The sequence below is a fragment of the Chlorocebus sabaeus genome, chromosome 23 (genome assembly GCF_047675955.1).
Source record: "Chlorocebus sabaeus isolate Y175 chromosome 23, mChlSab1.0.hap1, whole genome shotgun sequence".
NCBI classification, from domain to species: domain Eukaryota; kingdom Metazoa; phylum Chordata; class Mammalia; order Primates; family Cercopithecidae; genus Chlorocebus; species Chlorocebus sabaeus.
In genome coordinates, this window is record NC_132926.1 from 5,849,179 (window position 1) to 5,867,894 (window position 18,716).

The 18,716-nt window shown below is 42.7% G+C and overlaps 1 protein-coding gene across 2 annotated transcripts in view; it reads right to left on the minus strand.

Moving 5' to 3' along the window:
* SIMC1 (SUMO interacting motifs containing 1) overlaps nt 1-18,716 on the minus strand; it is a 92,205-nt gene that overhangs the window by 3,063 nt on the left and 70,426 nt on the right. For both annotated transcript variants that reach the window (XM_008015359.3, XM_008015361.3), the window contains 4 exons: nt 17,690-17,842; nt 15,677-15,805; nt 5,830-5,986; nt 5,560-5,644 (listed from right to left, as the gene is read on the minus strand). In XM_008015359.3, coding sequence (XP_008013550.2) covers nt 5,560-5,644; nt 5,830-5,986; nt 15,677-15,805; nt 17,690-17,842 — 524 coding nt within the window. The remainder of the gene's footprint in view (nt 1-5,559; nt 5,645-5,829; nt 5,987-15,676; nt 15,806-17,689; nt 17,843-18,716) is intronic.

An 18,716-nucleotide genomic window follows, 5' to 3' on the forward strand; every position in this document is an offset into this window, starting at 1 on the left:
TAGTCAACAATATTGATTGTAGTCCGTGGCAAATGCAATCAAATAAATCGGATGCGGTGATAAACAGTAACACTGGGGGGAATAAGGGAAGCAGCCCACTCTAGCCAGGGAGGGTCTGTGAGCTGAGTACGGACGGATGAGGAGGCAGCCATGCAAAGGTCAAAGGGAAAAGCAGTCCATGGAGAACAGCAAGAGCAAATGCCCTGAGGAAAAGCATGCTTTGAGAACTAGACAGAAAGTCAGGGTAGTAAGCCTTCTGCCATGGTAAGACGCAGCAACAAGTCCTTCCCGGGTGCAGCCCCTCAACCTTGGACTTCCCAGCCGCCGGAACTGGGTGGAAGCACTGGATGCATATACCACATGTTAATTGCATCCATGGAAAGCAATGGAAATTACATTTGATACTTAAAGTGTTTCAGCTAACATAAAGTAATGACTTTATAAATTGAGAAACTTAAAAAAAATCAGAGTAATAAAAGGGAGAGAAGCACTAGATGAGATTGGAAGGTAGGGTAGGCCACATTATAATGTGGAGTTTGGCCTTTGAGAGCAAAACAGGCTATCTATAGACTTAGAGGGTTGTAAACAGGGAAATATGAGCTGTTTCATTTGTGACTTGTTAAGAACAGTCTTAGGAAGAAAAGAGCCTTTTTGTAGACTTTGATTTTCTTAAGGCATGTGCCACTCTGAAAAATATAAAAATGATTTTGAAAGAAGCGGGAAAAAAGTTGACTGAATAGGGTGGGATGGGGATACTTAGAAGGCAAGCAAGAAGCATTTGGAGTTTATTAAATCCTGCAGGAAAGTTAAAGAAGCAAATGTTAGCAGCGCCCATCTCAGCACTGTCTATGGGGGAGGAAACCCTGGCCAGTGGACTTCAGCCCTGCTGGTCTAGTCAGCAAGGCCTTGGATTTTATGCTTCGGTAAGATGAGAATTGTTACATCAGAGGCTGCTGATTACTGTATGAGGACATTTAGCATTGAAAAGGGTTTGAGCCATAATGCCTGAGTCAAGATATTTCAGCTGATAGTATTGTTAGTAGTTTTGGATCAATAAAAGAGTTAGCTATTATTTTATCATCATCATCATCATCATCATCACCATCATCACTATAGGAATTGCGTACCTAATACGTCAAACCTGAGCTCCTGATCTTCCTTGCAGATCTTTCTCCATGTCAGCAATGGCAGAACCCTGGGAGTCATCCTTCAGACTCAGTCACTTAAGCCCTGTCAAAGTTACATTCAAAGTGCTTCTGTCCCATCCACTGCCTTCTCCACTGTCCTTCCGTCCTCGCCACACCCTTGTCACCATTACCCCTCCCCTGGCCGTCTGCCAAATGACCCGCTACGCATCAGGTAGAGCGGCCTTTCACATTTGCAGATCTGATCATGACACTCCCTTACTTGGAACTAACCACTTTGATGGCTTCACTCTAGGAACCAGCTGAATTTCCTTAGCATGGCCAAGATGGCCCTTCACAACCTGCCCCATGGACTACTCTAGTCTCATTTAGTGTTATTCTCCCCTTACTCACTACATCCTTGCCCTGCTAGCTTGTTCTATGTTCCTTGGACTCACTAAGCATCTTTTTGCCTCGAGGCCCTTGGACGTGCAGTTCCTTCTTTCTGGAAAACTCTTGTCTCCCCATTTGCCTGGATAACACCATTACTTCATGTCTTTATTTATTTTTGAGACGGAGTCTTGCTCTGCCACCCAGGCTGGAGTGCAGTGGCATGATCTCAGCTCACTGCAACCTCTGCTTCCCAGGGTCAACCGATTCTCCTTTCTCAGCCTCCCGAGTAGCTGGGATTACAGGCACCCACCACCACACCCGGCTAATTTTTGTATTTTTAGTAGAGATGAGGTTCTGCCATGTTGGCCAGGCTGGTCTTGAACTCCTGACCTCAGGTGATCCATCCACCTCGGCATCCCAAAGTGTTAGGATTACAGGGGTGAGCCACCGTGCCCTGCCTACTTAACATCTTAGATGAGGTATCACTTCTTCAGGGAGGCCTTCCTGGGTCCCTCCAAAAATAGATTTTGTGCACGTGTACTTCCTTCATAGCATTTACTTTAATTGTAACTATAGGCTACTCGTGTGATTACTCATTTAGGACCAACTGATCCTACCTGCTTCTGCTTTTCCCCGTCCATGGACAGGGCTCCTTGCAGGGAGACTGTGTGTGTGACTGTCCTCAGAATGCCTGTGACTGACTTCTGTAAGCTATGCTGGCCAGATGAGCAAGATTCAGGAAAAGCATGCATTTGTTCATTTAAGTATTATATGTTCAAATCCCTAGAATTCATACTCATAAACTCCATGACAGGCAGCACTTTGTAATTTTGCAGAGGCTGAAACTTGAGCCACATGGCTATGCAACTGGGGTGGGGGGATTGATTCTCTCAGTTGAAGAACAAGAACATGAGCTCAACTGACAGCCCAGAATCCATGTCTCTGACAGATCTGTTTGAATCCTGGCTCTGCATCTACTTTTCTCTCAGCCTTTGTTTTCCCATCTGTAACAGGGGGGTGATACCTTCACAAGGTTTTTGGATTATATAAGCCAGTGCAGGTGAATTTACCTAATCTCTTTTCCTCTCTTCCTCCATGCTGAGAGTTCCCCTAAACAAAGGGAAGGCTTAGGCTCTCTAATCCCTTCCCTTCTTCTCCCACTCGTGCAGCTAGACAACTAGTGGAGCTAGACAACTCAGACTAATCTCAAAATGCCCTCAACCACATCCACAGACCACGCGCAGAAGGCAGAGATGACGAAGGGGCCCTCACAGTAAGATGCTTACTGACTGACAAGGACGCTGACTATTGCAGGGTACCATTCGGCTGTGTTCTTTGCAGGACAATGTTTTCAAACTACTAGTGCTAATTTTCCTCCTTCCCAACTCTTGGACCTCAAAGAAGCTGGAACGAACATTAAGGATAAAACAGCATTGCAACACACCCCATTGATTCTTGGTCAATATATACTGGTCTGAGGCCTTTCTCTCTCTTATCAAAACATAAAAAATATTCTGTAATAAAAGTAGATTCTGTTTCCATCTTAAGTCATTATTGCCCATGATAGGTGTATTCCCTGGGAATTGAAATAGTAAGGAACAAAAAATGTGAAAGGTGAACTTTAAAACAAGCTGTTTAATATTAACCTTTCTGGTACTCTCCAAAACAATTACATAAGCCTCCTTGAGGCTAAGAACACATGGAACTTGCCTTCGGGTCTTTGTTCTGAGAAGGACATGCACCTTTCTTTGAGGGTGCTACAAAATGCACAAACTGCACAACCACATATCATGCATGAACTGGACAACATACTCTTTTGTTTGTTTACTTTTTTTGAGACAGAGTCTTACTCTGTCGCCAGGGCTGGTGTGCAGTGGTGCGATCTTGGCTCACTGCAACCTCCGCCTCCTGGGTTCAAATGATTCTCCTGCCTCAGCCTCCTGAGTAGCTGGGATTACAGGACCCCACCAATATGCCCAGCTAATTTTTTGTATTTTTAGTAGAGACAGGGTTTCACCATCTTGGTCAGGCTGGTCTTGAACTCCTGACCTTGTGATTTGTCCACCTCGGCCTCCCAAAGTGCTGGGATTACAGGCGTGAGCCACCATGCCTGGCCGACAATGTACTCTTTTAAGTGTTAGTTACAAGAGTCTGAAACACAGAGAAGACCCTTAGCCTACCTCTGCCCAGGAACACAGGAAGACAGATTCAATAAACATTAAACACTTAATACTTTTTTCACACTCAAGAATAATCCTTGCAAGTTACATACTATCATCCTCATGCTATAGAAGGAAGAAACTGAGGCCTAGAGACAGTTAGCTGCCCAACACGGAGTAAATGGTGAAGCTGGGATTCAAACTCAGACTTTCTGTCTTAAATCCAGAACTTTTTTTTTTTTTTTTAAAGTGTCTACAACAGGTTTGTCAATTCCTGGCCTGAGAGGGTCTGAGGGCTATCTTACCTTCTCAAATGCCATTACTGAGTTAAAATAAACCTCAATATGATCATGGGCATGTGCACTTGACTTATACGCTTTTGTCGCTTACTGTTTGGGAATAAGTTGCAGACACTGTGCCCTCCACCCTCAGTACCTCAGTATGGATTTCCTGAGGCCAAGGCCATTTACTATCACAATCCAGTGTGATTGTCAAAAATAGGGAATTCAGTATCCACACAATACTGTTCTCTAATCTATTAAAGTTTTACCAATTGTCCGAACAATGTACTATAGCCTCGCCCTGCTAGTTTGTTCTATGTTCCTTGGACTCACACTAAGCAACTTCTTGCCTCAAGGCTCTAGGACATGCTGCTCCTTCTTTCTGGAAAACTCTTATGATTTCTTTTCTCCTGTTCAGGACCCAGCCTAGGGTCATGCACTGCATTTAGTATTTTTGTGCTTTAGTTTCTCTTAAATATGGAAGAGTATCTCAGTCTGTCTTTGTTTTTAAGACACTAGCACTTTAAAAAAGTACAGGTCAGTTATTTTAAAAAAGGTCACTCAATCTGGTTTTGTCTGAAGTGTACTGGCCACTGGATCACGGTCAAAAACTTTTGGCAAGAACATTACATACATTATGATACATCCTTCTCCGTCAATCACATCCAGGAAAAATGCTGGGTTTCTCCCCTAGCAAGTTACTAGTTTTCCTCTAGTAACTAATAATTCATCAGTTCTTCAGTTTTCCCACAGGCCTCATTAATCCTTGGCTAATAAAATCATTCTCATTTGAAGCAGCTATTCTATCATTATCCTGGTCAACATTTACTTTCTGAGGGTTGCCTGGTCTAACTCTCCTACATCATCATTGGTCACTTGCTTCACCTGTGACCTGAGCAGCTCTGAAGACCCGCTTTCATAGACTTAGGGTATCTTACATCTTCTGCAAGATGTACACGTTCACCTTGCTCCTGATTTGCTCTGTACTTACATCGTATTGACAGATGTTCACAATGTTTACAATGTCCACAGTCATTGAGCAAAGATGCTGCAGTGACAGACCAAGGGAGGATGCCAGGGGTCTTCAGGTCATTCCTGACTCCTTCTCAGGTTCTGATGACTTCTCTGTTTTTTTTTTTTTTTTTTTTCCCCTTGAGACAGGGTCTCACTCTGTTGCCCAGGCTGGAATGCAGTGGCATGATCTTGGCTCACCGCAACCTCTGCCTCCCGGGTTCAAGCGATTCTCCTGCTTCAACCTCCTGAGTAGCTGGGAGTACAGGTGTGCACCACCACGCCTGGCTAATTTTTGTATTTTTAGTAGAGACAGGATTTCACCATGTTGGCCAGGCTGGAGGTTCTGATGACTTCTGCTTACCTACACAACCTTACAACTATGAGGACCATGAATTGTCGGCCATAACAAGAATATGTGAATTCTTTTTCACAGTGGTGACTCCAGCTATGTCATTTCTTATCCCTTATAATAAGTTACATACAACCAAGGAACAATGTCAACAAATTAGAATCTCCTGTGTAGTTATGATTAATACAAACGTCCACTGAGACATCCCACAACTCCACTTGTGAATAAACGCTCCTTACCTCTTAAAACATGTTGATAACTGGACAACAGAAACTGCAGATGCTCAACCAATTCGTCCCAAGTCTGCCACTGGCTTTTATCTGACTGTAGAGATAGTAAAATTGATTGATAATAAATGCCTTCCCCAGTTAACATTTTTGTACAGTTTTCAATTCACCTTCACAGAATGCTCAAACAGTTGTGTTTTAAGCTAAAATCCTATGGGAAGGGTTCGGGTGTAGAGCAAAGAAAGGTGCTCTAGGTCTGAAATTGAGCAGGAAAAAGTGTACCTGACACTTGAGCAGTGACGTAGAATTATTCAGAAAGTAGAGGGCCTGCGCCAGAGACAGAGGCAGGCGGGTGGGTGTCTCGCAGCTGTGGAGGAATATGATCTCTAACACTTTGCAGCGCAGAAGGTGGCTTTCCATGGTAGTAAAGAACATCTCTCTGTGTGGAGAAGAGGAAGAGGGAGTTAACCACAACTGTGCTTCAAAGAACATAAGCCACGATTCACCCTGAATGTACAACATTTGTCCTAAAAAAGACAGTTAAGAAGGAATACCATGGAGGCCTACAGAATCACAAAACCTGTGGAAAGGGTAGAAATGGGTTTGTTGGATTAGCAACGGCTAGAATGAGGAAAAAGTCTTTCACATTTGACAGAGACAAGTTTAGGACACATTAAAAATAATTACTACACATTGTAACTATGAGAATTCATCATGAGAATATTTCTGAATGCCTATGATGTGCCAAATACTATTTGGCACAACAAAGAATATTAAGATAAATAAAAGAGGGAACCACTCTCAAAAAGCTGATAGTTAAACAGGGGCAAGGGGTACGCAAAAGGAACTTAAAAACGTGCAGGGCAAGTGTGCTCGTACGCAAAGTGCTAGTGGTGCTCCAGAGACACACAGAAGAGAGAGCACATTTGGTCAGGGGACTGGAAGTGGCCTTCCTATGGAGGCAGAAGCACTGGTGAGAGTGTTCTAGGAGGGGCAAAAAAGGCTCAAGGCAGGAGGTATTTCTTTCTCTCTCTCTTCTCTTTCTCTCTCCCTCCCTCCCTCCGCCCACCGCTCCCTTCCTCCCTCCCTCTCCCTCCCTTCATCCCTCACCCCACACCCCGCCTTTCTGACAGGTCTCACTCTGTCACCCAGGCTGGAGTGCAGTGGTGTGATCATCACACACTGCAGCCTCAATCTCTTGGGTTCAAAGTGATCCTCTGACCTCAGCCTCCCAAGTAGCTAGAACTACAGGAGTATGCCACTGTCCCAGCTAATTATTTTTTTGTAGAGATGGGGTCTCACTATGTTGTCAGGGCTGGCCTTAAACAATCTTCCCACGCTGGCTTCCCAAAGTGTTGGGATTACAGGCATGAGCCACTGTGCCTGGCCATAATATTTTTTTATCTGAAACTATTTTCTCTTCTAATTTTTATGCCAGGGCTTGCTTTATAATCTGCAGATGGTAAACTCAGAGATCTACAAAGGACAAGGACACAATTTCAATATATTCAACACACTAGGAACTATAGATAGAATTACCTATAGCAATTCAAATTAAAAATTTAAAAACAAGGCCAGGCACAGTGGCTCACGCCTGTAGTCCTAGCACTTTGGGAGGCCGAGGCGGGTGGACTGCTTGAACTCAGGAGTTCGAGACCAGCCTGGGCAACAACGGTGATACCCCATCTCTACTAAAATACAAAAAATTAGCCAGGCGTGGCAGTGTGTGCCTGTAGTCCCAGCTACTTGGGAGGCTGAGGCAGGAGAATTGCTTCAACCCAGGAGGCGGAGGTTGCAGTGAGCTGAGATCGCACCACTGCACTCCGGCCTGGTCAACACAGCCAGACTCCATCTCAAAGAAAAAGATACAAAGAAAAAAGAAAGGCCAACATCTAGATCCAGCCTCAACACAGTAACTCTTTTGGACTTTCCTTTCTGTCATCCAGAGAAAATACAGAAAACCACCATTTTCAGGCATTGGAGAATTTCCTACAAAGGACTGCGATTTTTTGTTTTGAGACAGAGTTTTGCTCTTTTGCCCAGGCTGAAGTGAAGTGGCCTGATCTCAGCTCACTGAAACCTCTGCCCCCCAACCCCCAGGTTCAAGCAATTTTCCTACCTCAGCCTCCTGAGCAGCTGGGATTACAGGTGCCCACCACCATGCCCAGATAATTTTTGTATTTTTAGTAGAGACGTGTTTCACCATGTCGGCCAGGCTGCTCTCGAACTCCTGACCTTAGGTGATCCACCCCCACTGCCTCCCAAAATGCTAGGATTATATGAATGAGCCACTGTGCCCGGCAGGACTGCGATTCTTGAGAGAAGGGAAACAATGGTGGCAAACTTCATCTACCTCAGATTTCTTGCTGGGGGCACTTTCTAATGAAGGCAGAGGAAGGTGTGGGTCCAAAATAGAAGACAGTGGGCTTCTTGGGCAGGCAAAACAGAGACTGGAGTTTAGGACAGCTGAGGTGTCTGGAACTCGTGTCAGAGAAGAGGGCGCTCAGGAAATGTGTGTAAGGAAACGGGGAAGCCCCAAAAGCCTGGTGGAGAACAGCTACTGGGGGGCTGCAAGCTGACTGGGAATTCTGGAGATCTCAGAGTGCCGAAAGATACTGGTGTTTCAAGGAGTCAGTGTGGAGAGATCTCATGGAATATCCTGGACATTCAGTTGAGACCCCAGAAAGACTAAGCCTCAAGAATGTAGCTCCTTAATAAGGGCTGCTGTGGAACCATCCTCACAAATCCTAGAAACAAGCCTCAACAGGAAAAAGCTAATCTGCCAGCAAATTAACTGCCTGCCAGAATAAAAGTCAATACTCTTTAAAGAAAGAGAGCAAAATCCAGACTCTCAACAATGTAGGGCCCACAATGTCCAGCACACAATAAAAATTAGCAGACAAGTAAAAAAAGCAGGAAGATGTAATTCATAACCAGGAGCAAATGTCCACAGAAACACCAGGAGGTGATACAAACATCGGAATTAGTTGCGAGTGGCTTTTAGACAACTATTATAACTATGTTCAAGATTTTCAAAAGCAAGCAAGTAAATTAAGATGTACATAATGAGTGACTAGATGAAGACCTGCAGCAAAAAGAACAAAAAGGAACCAAACGTCAACTCTAGATTCTAAAAATACAATAATGGACTTAACAGCAGATTGGGCACTGGGGGAATAAAAGGAACAGAGATTTTAAAGACTATTGAGAGAGAGAGAGGGAGAGAGAAAACAAAATAAATGAAACTAAACAGCAATAGAAAACATAGAGCCTCAGTGATCTGTGGAACAGTTCTATATGTACACTTAGATTCCCAGAAGATAAGAGAGGTTAGGGCATAAAAAAAAAAAATTAAAAATATATATTTAGGCCAGGTGCGGTGGCTCACACCTGTAATCCCAGCACTTTGGGAGGCCAAGGTGGGCGAATCAACTGAGGTCAGGAGTTCAAGACCAGCCTGGCCAACACAGCGAAACCCTGTTTCTACTACAAATACAAAAACTTAACTGGGCGTGGTGGTACACACCTGTAATCTCAGCTACTCAGGAGGGTAAGGCAGGAGAATCACTTGAACCTGGGAGGTGGAGGTTGTGGTGAGCTTAGATTGTACCATTGCACTCCAGTCTCGGGGACAGAGTGAGACCCTGTCTCACCAGGGAATTATGCTCAGTGAAGAAAGCCAGTCCCAAAAGGTTACATACCAAATGATTCCATTTATATCATTCTTATTTTTATTTTTGAGATGGAGTCTTGCTCCGTAGCCCAGGCTGGAGAGCAGTGGTGCTTGGTTCACTGCAACCTCTGCCTCCAGTGTTCAAGTGATTCTCCTGCCTCAGCTTCCCAAGTAGCTAGGATTACAGGTGTGTGTCATGACGCCAAGTTAATTCTGGTTCCCTTTTTTTTTTTTTTTTGAGATGGAGACTTGCTCTGTTGCCCAGGCTGGAGTGGAGTGGCACGATCTCGGCTCACCGCAACCTCCACCTCCTGGTTTCAAGCGATTCTCTTGCCTCAGTCTCCCAAGTAGCTGAGATAACAGGTGTATGCCACCACGCCCAGCTAATTTTTTTATTTTTAGTAGAGACACGGTTACATCATGTTGGCCAGGGTGGTCTTTAACTGCTGACCTCAAGTGATCTGCCCACCTTGGCCTCCCAAAGTGCTGGGATTACAGGTGTGAGCCACCACACCTGACCCTGGTTCCCTTTCATGTAAATTGGAATTTAAAAACAAAAATCTGGGTATGAGGTGTGCTCCACTACTACTAAGATATAATTGCTTCTATGCTTTCTCAGTGGGCAGAGGTAGGAAACATATGTATGAATACACACATACGTATGTGTATATATAATATATGTAAATAGGCCAGGCACAGTGGCTCATGCCTGTAATCCCAGCACTTTGGGGGGCCGAGGCGGGTGGATCACGAGGTCAGGAGATCGAGACCATCCTGGCTAACACAGTGAAACCCCGTCTCTACTAAAAATAGAAAAAATTAGCCGGGCGTGGTACTCGGGAGGCTGAGGCAGAAGAATGGCGTGAACCTGGGAGGCGGAGCTTGCAGTGAGCCGAGATCACTCCACTGCACTCCAGCCTGGTAGACAGAGTGAGACTCCATCTCAAAAAAAAAAAAAAAAAAAAAAAAAAAAAAAATATATATATATATATATATATGTATGTAAATAAGCCCTCACACATCTACATCTATTCCTATATCTCTCTATATTTATTAGAAACCACGAGTTCATACTGATACCTCCAATTCCAATCCAGTACCACAGAGTTCATTCTATCCTTTCCCCTTTTCATATGTGTAACTCTTTTCTCTGACAGTGAGAAACTTGGTTCTCAGCATCCACAATATATTTATATGTTTAATCCTAGAATACACATAAAATAGTTTTTGAATTGTTTATCTATATCTCTGCAAAAAAGAAACCTACTAACTAGAGTTCATTTTGTCTTTACCATTATGACATTTAGTCCAAATACTGTGTTTTAAGTGACTTTGACACAGACAGAGAACAGATTAGTGTTTGCCAGTAGCTGGGGAGGATGGATGATTGTGGCTATAAAAGGGTAGCACAAGGAATCCTTGTGATGATGGAACAGTTATACATCTTGACTGCAGTGATGGTTATATAAATCTACACATGTAATAGAACTAAAAAGAGCTTCACACAAATGACTGCATGAGAATGGGTAGAACTGAATAAAGTCCTGGATTGTACCAATGTAAATTTCCTATTTGTGATATTGTACTATAGTTATAGTTCTCCTTGTATTTGGGGGAGAACAGTGTAAAGGACACACAGTACTTGTAAAAGGTTTTGCAATTTCCTGTGAATCTACAATTATTTAAAATAAAATAAAAATAAAAAGTTAAAAAAAAGTTACCTGGGCTTGTCACTCCACCCCTTACCCCATTTTTATTGATTAATTACCAAAAGGATTTTGCTGTGTTGCCCAGGCCGGCCTCATACTCCTGCGCTCAAGTGATCCGCCTACCTGAGCCTCCTGAGTAGCTGGGACTGTGGGTGCATGCCACCATGCTAGCTCTGCTTTATTTTATTAAAGTACAGTTAGGTTAACTTGTTTCTGTTTGTATTCCATTTTTGGTACCCTGTGAACTTGATTTTTTTTGAGTATGTAAAACATTTAATTTATGCCCAGTGTTCCATTATTGGAACGCTAAGTTTGTGAGAGTTATTTGTATCCTACTGCTCAAGGTCATTGCCAAGGTCTGATTTTTCACATAAAAAATGTGCAACCTCAGGAGTAAGTGGTTTAACATGACTCTAAGAAGTGTTTATAGGCCGGGCGCGGTGGCTCAAGCCTGTAATCCCAGCACTTTGGGAGGCCGAGACGGGCGGATCATGAGGTCAGGAGATCAAGACTATCCTGGCTAACACAGTGAAACCCCGTCTCTACTAAAAAATACAAAAAACTAGCCGGGCGAGGTGGCGGGCGCCTGTAGTCCCAGTTACTCGGGAGGCTGAGGCAGGAGAATGGCACAAACCTGGGAGGCGGAGCTTGCAGTGAGCTGAGATCCAGCCACTGCACTCCAGCCTGGGCGACAGCCAGGGAGACTCCGTCTCAAAAAAAAAAAAAAAAAAAAAAAAAAAAGAAGTGTTTATAGCCACACAAAAAGGCATATTCAGGGAAGTGTTTACCACCACCACCACTGCCATCATTACCACCCAGTCCAGTACCTTTTCTCCTTTTTATCCCATTCCCACCCATTCTGTACATGTAAGCAATTTTATTAGTCTGTGGCTTACCTTAACTTTGTTTCTTTTTTAAACAAATGATCAGAATTGTGTGTATTTTTAATTTATCCTTTTTTACAAAAAGATATGTATATTTAATATACATACTCTTGTATTTTGCTTTTTAAACTTATCTTAGAATTCAGTTCATAGAAGGCTGCGTGTGGTGGCTCACACCAGCGTTTTGGGAGGCTGAGGTGGGCAGATCACCTGAGGTCAGGAGTTCGAGACCAGCCTGGCCAACTTATCTTCTTTCAATATGCATAAGGAAACATTATGGAAAACATTAAACATTACAGAAAAATAAAATTACAGATCAATATCCCTTGTAAACATTGACGCAAAAACCCTTAATGAAATATTAGCAACTAGAATCCATCAATATATAAGAAGGATAACATCACAACCAAGTAGGGTTTTTATTCCAGGAATGCAAAGTTGGCTTAGTATGAGTAAATTAATCAGTGTAACATACCACATCAACAGAATAAAGAAGAAAAACTATGATTATCTCAACAGATGGAAACAAGATATTTGGCAAATGTCAATACTCATTCTTCATAAAAATAATAAACTAGAAGTGGAAGGAAGCTCCCTCAATCTGACAAAGGGCACCTATGAAACATTTATAGCTAACGTCACACTTAATAGTCAAAAACTGGATGTTTTCACCCTAAGATCAGGAATGGGGCAATAATGTCTACTCTCACTGCTTCTCCAACATTTTCCTGGAGATACTAGCCTATGCAATAAGGCAAGAAAAAGAAAGCAAAAGCATACACAGATTGGGAAGGATAAGGTTAACTGTATTTTTAGACCACGTGATTGTGTATGTAGAAAATCCTAAGGAAAACAAACAAAAATCCTACTAGGATAAGTAAGGTTGCAGGGTTTCTATACACTACTAATGAGCAATTGGAAAATGACAGGTCAAGAAGCTATATGCATTTGTCAAGACTCACTGGATGGTATGTATGCAAGTTAGTTTACATAATTTAATTGTATATAAATTATACTTAATCTTTAGAAAATTAAAATAAATCAAGGTAAAGGCCAAGTAAAGTATCTTTTAGTATAATTTGAGTGAGTGGCCAATTTGCCCCTTCTGAGAGAATTTTAAAGTAGGGCCAGATTTTGTATAAATCATGTTCATCTGTTTTAATTCCTAATTCGCTTTTGTTACCCATTCCTTAGCTTTTCCATTTCTTACCAGCATCTGGGCTTATATGAATGGATAGTAGAGGAATTGGACCCAAATGAAATACTCCTGACAAAGTGTTAGAGCAAGCATGGTATTCATGTGCACTTTCTTCTGTCTGACCACTACAACATACTGCCTCCTTTGAATACTGAATTTGGGATTAAGCAGCCCTGGGTTTAAATTTGGATTCTGAACCTGATTAGCTACATAAACTTAAGCTAGTTAACTCCACCTCTTTCAATGCTTTTCTTATTCATTAAATAGAGGTAACATTGCCAGGTGTTGTGGTTTATGCCTGTAATCCCAGCACTTTGGGAGGCTGAGGTGGGCGGGTCACCTGAGGTCAGGAGTTTGAGACTAGCCTGGCCAACATGGTGAAACCCCATCTCTACTAAACATACACAAATTAGCTTGGTATAGGGGTGTGTACCTATAATCCCAGCCACCCAGGAGGCTAAGGCAGGAGAATCACTTGAACCCAGGAGGCGAAGATTGCAGTGAGCTGAGATCCCACCACTGTACTCCAGCCTGGGTGACTGAGTCAGACTCTGTCTCAAAGCAAATAAATAAATAAATAGGGATAACATCATAAGAAAAATAAATAAGGTTGGGTGTGGTGGCTCATGCCTGTAATCTCAGACTTTGGGAGGCTGAGGCAGGAGGATTGCTTGAGCGTAGGAGTTCAAAACTAGCATGGGCAACATAGCAAGACCCTGTTTCTTGTTTTTTTTTTTTTTTTTTTTTGAGACGGAGTCTCGCGCTGTCGCCCTGGCTGGAGTGCAGTGGCTGGATCTCAGCTCACTGCAAGCTCTGCCTCCCGGGTTTGCGCCATTCTCCTGCCTCAGCCTCCCAAGTAGCTGGGACTACAGGCGCCCGCCACCTCACCCGTCTAGTTTTTTCTATTTTTAGTAGAGACGGGGTTTCACCGTGTCAGCCAGGATGGTCTCGATCTCCGACCTCATGATCTGCCCGTCTCGGCCTCCCAAAGTGCTGGGATTACAGGCTTGAGCCACTGCACCCGGCCACAAGACCCTGTTTCTAAATTAAAAAAAGAAAAAACAGGAAAAAAAAAACTCAAAAGCAAATGAGATAATGTGACAATGACTGGCACATTGTAGAGGCTCAGTAAATGTCTTAATCTTACCAGAGTATTTTAATTAAGTCCTATTACAGTACTATTTGGCATGACATTTTCTTGTAATAGAAGAAACCAGAGCTGCACAATAGTTGTCTTGGTTGCCAGCTGGGTGTTTAGGGACGGAGATAGGAAGCAGTCATGGAGCTGATGGAGATGAACTGCAGACAAACATACACCATAACTTCCCCAAGGGTCACCACTACACAATGACTCTCTTATACTTATTTCCCATACCGGCAATTGTTCATTAATTAATATTCATTCCAGTTTATTTTTTTTCCTCTGGATTTTAAAATTACTAGCTCAAGGAAGGAATCATTGGTTTTAGCCAAAAACCAATTTCTTTATCCATTCCTAACAAAATACTTCACTAATTCATGCTTAGAGAAACTGAATTCCTAATTCTTACTATCTGGGGTCATTCTACAGGTCCAACTCTTTTCTTTCTTGGGTCACCTCTAGTTCCCCTAATATTGGATATATCTATTTCATTCACCCACCAAACCTTTAGTGAACACTTACGCCAGGTCTATGGATAAAGATCAGAGAAGGCAGGGCTTAACAGTTAAATAAATAAATAAATTAATTAATTTATTTATTTATTGAGACGGAGTCTCACTTTGTCGCCCAGGCTGGAGTGCAGTGGTGCAATCTCAGCTCACTGCAAGCTCTGCCTCCAGGGTTCACACCATTCTCCTGCCTCAGCCTCCAGAGTAGCTGGGACTACAGGCATCCACCACCATATCCAGCTAATTTTTCTTTTTGTATTTTTAGTAGAGACAGGGTTTCACTGTGTTAGCCAGGATGGTCTCAATCTCCTGACCTCGTGATCCACCCACCTCAGCCTCCCAAAGTGCTGGGATTACAGGCGTGAGCCACGCAGCTGCCCTTTATTTTTATTTTTTTTGAGATGGAGTCTCACTCTGTCACCCAGGCTGGAGTACAGTGGAGCGATCTCAGCTCACTGCAACCTCCACCTCCTGGTTCAGGTGATTCTTGTGTCTCAGCCTCCCGAGTAGCTGAGATTACAGGTGTGCACTACCACGCCCAACTAATTTTTGTATTTTTAGTAGAGACAGGGTTTCACCATGTTGGCCAAGGCTGGTCTTGAACTCCAGAAAGGTGATCTGCCCGCCTAGGCCTCCCAAAGTGCTGGGATTACAGGCGTGAGTCACCGCACCCAGCCTTAACAGTTAAATATTGACAGAAGAGTAAAACTGTTAGGCAAATTGATAAGGTTAGAAAATTTAGGCTCCATTTAGGGTACTGTGTCTCTTACCGAGAAATTATATCTCAGTTGTAAATAATAATAATTAGTTGAGAACCTCCTTTCCAAAAGTTAAAGACATGAGAATAATCCTTCTACTATTGTCTTCCTATCTTAATTAGTTTGGAATTTTCTCTTGTAAAATTCTGTTCCTGACAGGTAACATAGATAGAAAAGTTAATTTAATAAAAATGATTTCCAAGAGGTTTCTTTTTCTTTTTTAAATAACCGCTCTCCCCAACAAAACTAAGACTCACCTTTGGCTCCTCTCAGGAATGTCCAGCACAAACCCAAACATCATCTCAGCAATTTTATTGGAGCTGCAGGTGGGGGTCCTGTCCACCTCTACGGCTATGGAGAGCATCCTCTGAAGCTGGCACACAATCCTGAGTCCAGAACATAGGACACATATGAGTGTGAGGGTCTGGCAAGGAGCCACTCTGTGGCTGGGAGGAGTCCCCACCAGTGTACATCGAGAGTAGAGACTACTAAAGGACTTATAAAGCACACACAAGGTCAGGGAGAACTACTCAAGCCATCAGCATGCTTTTATTTAGCAATTTTACCTACCTGAATCCCTTTTGCCAGAACATACTATCTGAACCTCTCAGAACCTGGGGTTGAGCTGTAAAAGCAAGCTGCTTTTAAATTCAAAAATAGAACCACACAACCTTAAGGATCTAGAGAACTATAAGGATCATCTGATCTCTAACTTCCCTATTTTGCAGATGAAGAAACAGGTCCAGAGTGACTTAAAATGATTTAAATTTCTTTGATACAGGAGAAAACATGTATTTGCCATACAGTTTTCTCCTGTTACTGTTTCCTTTACAATAGTTTCTTACTAAGCTCAGTCTCAGAACCTCCCCTGGTGGAACCTGACCTTCTCTCTCATTAGATCTAACTGTGGGAGACAGCCAGCCTGATGTGGCATTAGGTGTCTGGGCAACCTCTCAGAAAGGTGAGCCTGGCCTGACATCAGCCTTTTCTAACATGTGTTATTTGTGATGGAAGAAAGGCTTTACTTTAAGAAAATCTGTAGCTAGCAATACAATAGGTGGGCCAGATCAGGAGCTCTAGCCTCAGATTCTGTCTCTACAATGGTAATAAGCTGTTCAACCTTTGACAAGTTACTAAACTGCTCTGAGTTCAAGTGTTCTCATGTATAAAAAGGGTGAGCAATAATATAATCTACTTTGTAAACTTGTGAGTGCTATATAAAATATCTCACAGATAGGGACTCTAGTGATAAGTGGTAGCAACCTATTATTGTTGTTAAGATCATAACAAAATTGACTTTTAGGGGACCCTATTGTTACTTCTACTAACATGTATTTATAAACATATATTATGATGATTATTATTTGATATTAGCTTCCATTGAAGGAACAGTGTCCACCTCCCTCTTGGGTCTCTATGTGGCCCCTGTGGGAGAATGCCACTTTAGGGCCTTCCTCAATCTGCCCAAATGCTTCATTGTTCCAAAACATTCCCCTTTAGACATAAAATTGTTTCCTAAATTATTTATAATTATTTATAATTTAGGAAACAATTTAAACTTGTAGGCCTTCCATAAAAATCAGGTTGGTGCAACCAGATTATAATATAACATTGTGAATTCAGACACAAATGTATTTGAAATGTCCAGTGTGACTGGCTTTTAACAATATGATTGACATGGAATACTGGGTTACTTGTGCAAGGGTAGCCCCAGCCCCTAATATCCTGGCATCTCTCAAAAAATGCCAAGGCCACTCTCAACTCCATAAAAGAAATGCCATGAATTTCTTTCCAGTCTAGTCTGTGGTGATGAGACCTGCCTTTGTGTGTTGGAACCTGCAGGCTGAACTGCTATTTTCCTCCCGGGACGTGGGGAGAGAAAGCCAGGTCCTTGAGGACTCGAAGTTAACAAAACTCGCACTACACACCACTCCTTCTCTACGGTGACAGATACCTAAAGTGATGAACAGTTGTAACCCTTTACTGTCTCCTGAAATGCAGGAAATGAAGGGCAGTGTTCTCTAGCATTTGTTTTGTCTCTGCGTTGTGACTTCGTATTCACTTTGTGAAGTCCTGTTCATTCTAGGGTTGAAAGCACCTGGTTTTGTTCCACCTTTTAAATTAGAAAATTAGCCTTTAGTTAAACTAAGTCTTGAATAAGCATCAGCCTATGTTCTAAGATCTTGTTAATTTGGGGGAAGCTGCTCTTAGGGATTGGTGCTGTTCTCTAAAATGCTAAACCCCAGGAAAGATAACTGCCTGCCCCTTACAGCTGATTGGTGTTCTTTGTCAGGTTGGGCTGGGAAGAAGGGTGGCTACCGCCGGCCTTCAAGATTCCTGTTCCTGAAGACGTTTGATTTCCATTTGGGGGCTGAGCCAATCCATCTTCAGTTACTGCTTTGACCAGCCACTTGATAACATCCCTGCAATGGAAAAAAGAAAGAAAAGGTTTATTCTTTCTTTCCTGTGCAGAAAAAATAAATAAATAAATAAATAAAGAGAAGGTTTCAATGTCTGCTGTATTTATGGTGCTCAGAACCACAGCCTTAACCTGGGCCCCGAGATCCCTGGATTTCCCTAGAGGCAACAAAAGGGCCCTTTGGCTATTTTCAATAATTAAAACAAGTCTAACAAAAACATCACATTTAACTGCAGTAAGGCTATAAAACCCAACTAAAGGCTAGGAATGGTGGCTGATGCTTGTAAACCCAGCACTTTGGGAGGCCCAGGTGGGAGGATCTTTTGAGACCAAGAGTTTGAGACCAGCCTGAGCAACATAGCAAGAACCCATCTCTACAAAAAAAAAAAAAAAAAAAAAAAAAAGCTAACTAAAATATCAACATTTTTCTTTGAGTTATAAGTATTTATAAGTATTCAAAAGTAACTCCAGGGTCAAACAGTACTATCTGTGCCTTCCTGACCAGGAACATTTCTAAACCAAGTGGAAAGTTGGACTGATGACCATAGAAGTCCTTGCCAGCTCTATATTATTGTCACCTATTAATGTTAACAACTAAGGTTTACAGTGTGTGCAGTGGAATCATACTTTATACAGGGCTGAGGCTCTATAAGTTAGTAAGGTAAAAACATCTCATATAGTCAAAACTACTTTTCTTTTTTTTTTTTTTTTTGAGGTGGAGTTTCGCTCTGTCGCCCAGGCTGGAGTGCAGTGGCCGGATCTCAGCTCACTGCAAGCTCCGCCTCCCGGGTTCACGCCATTCTCCTGCCTCAGCCTCCCGAGTAGCTGGGACTACAGGCGCCCGCCACCTCGCCCGGCTAGATTTTTGTATTTTTTAG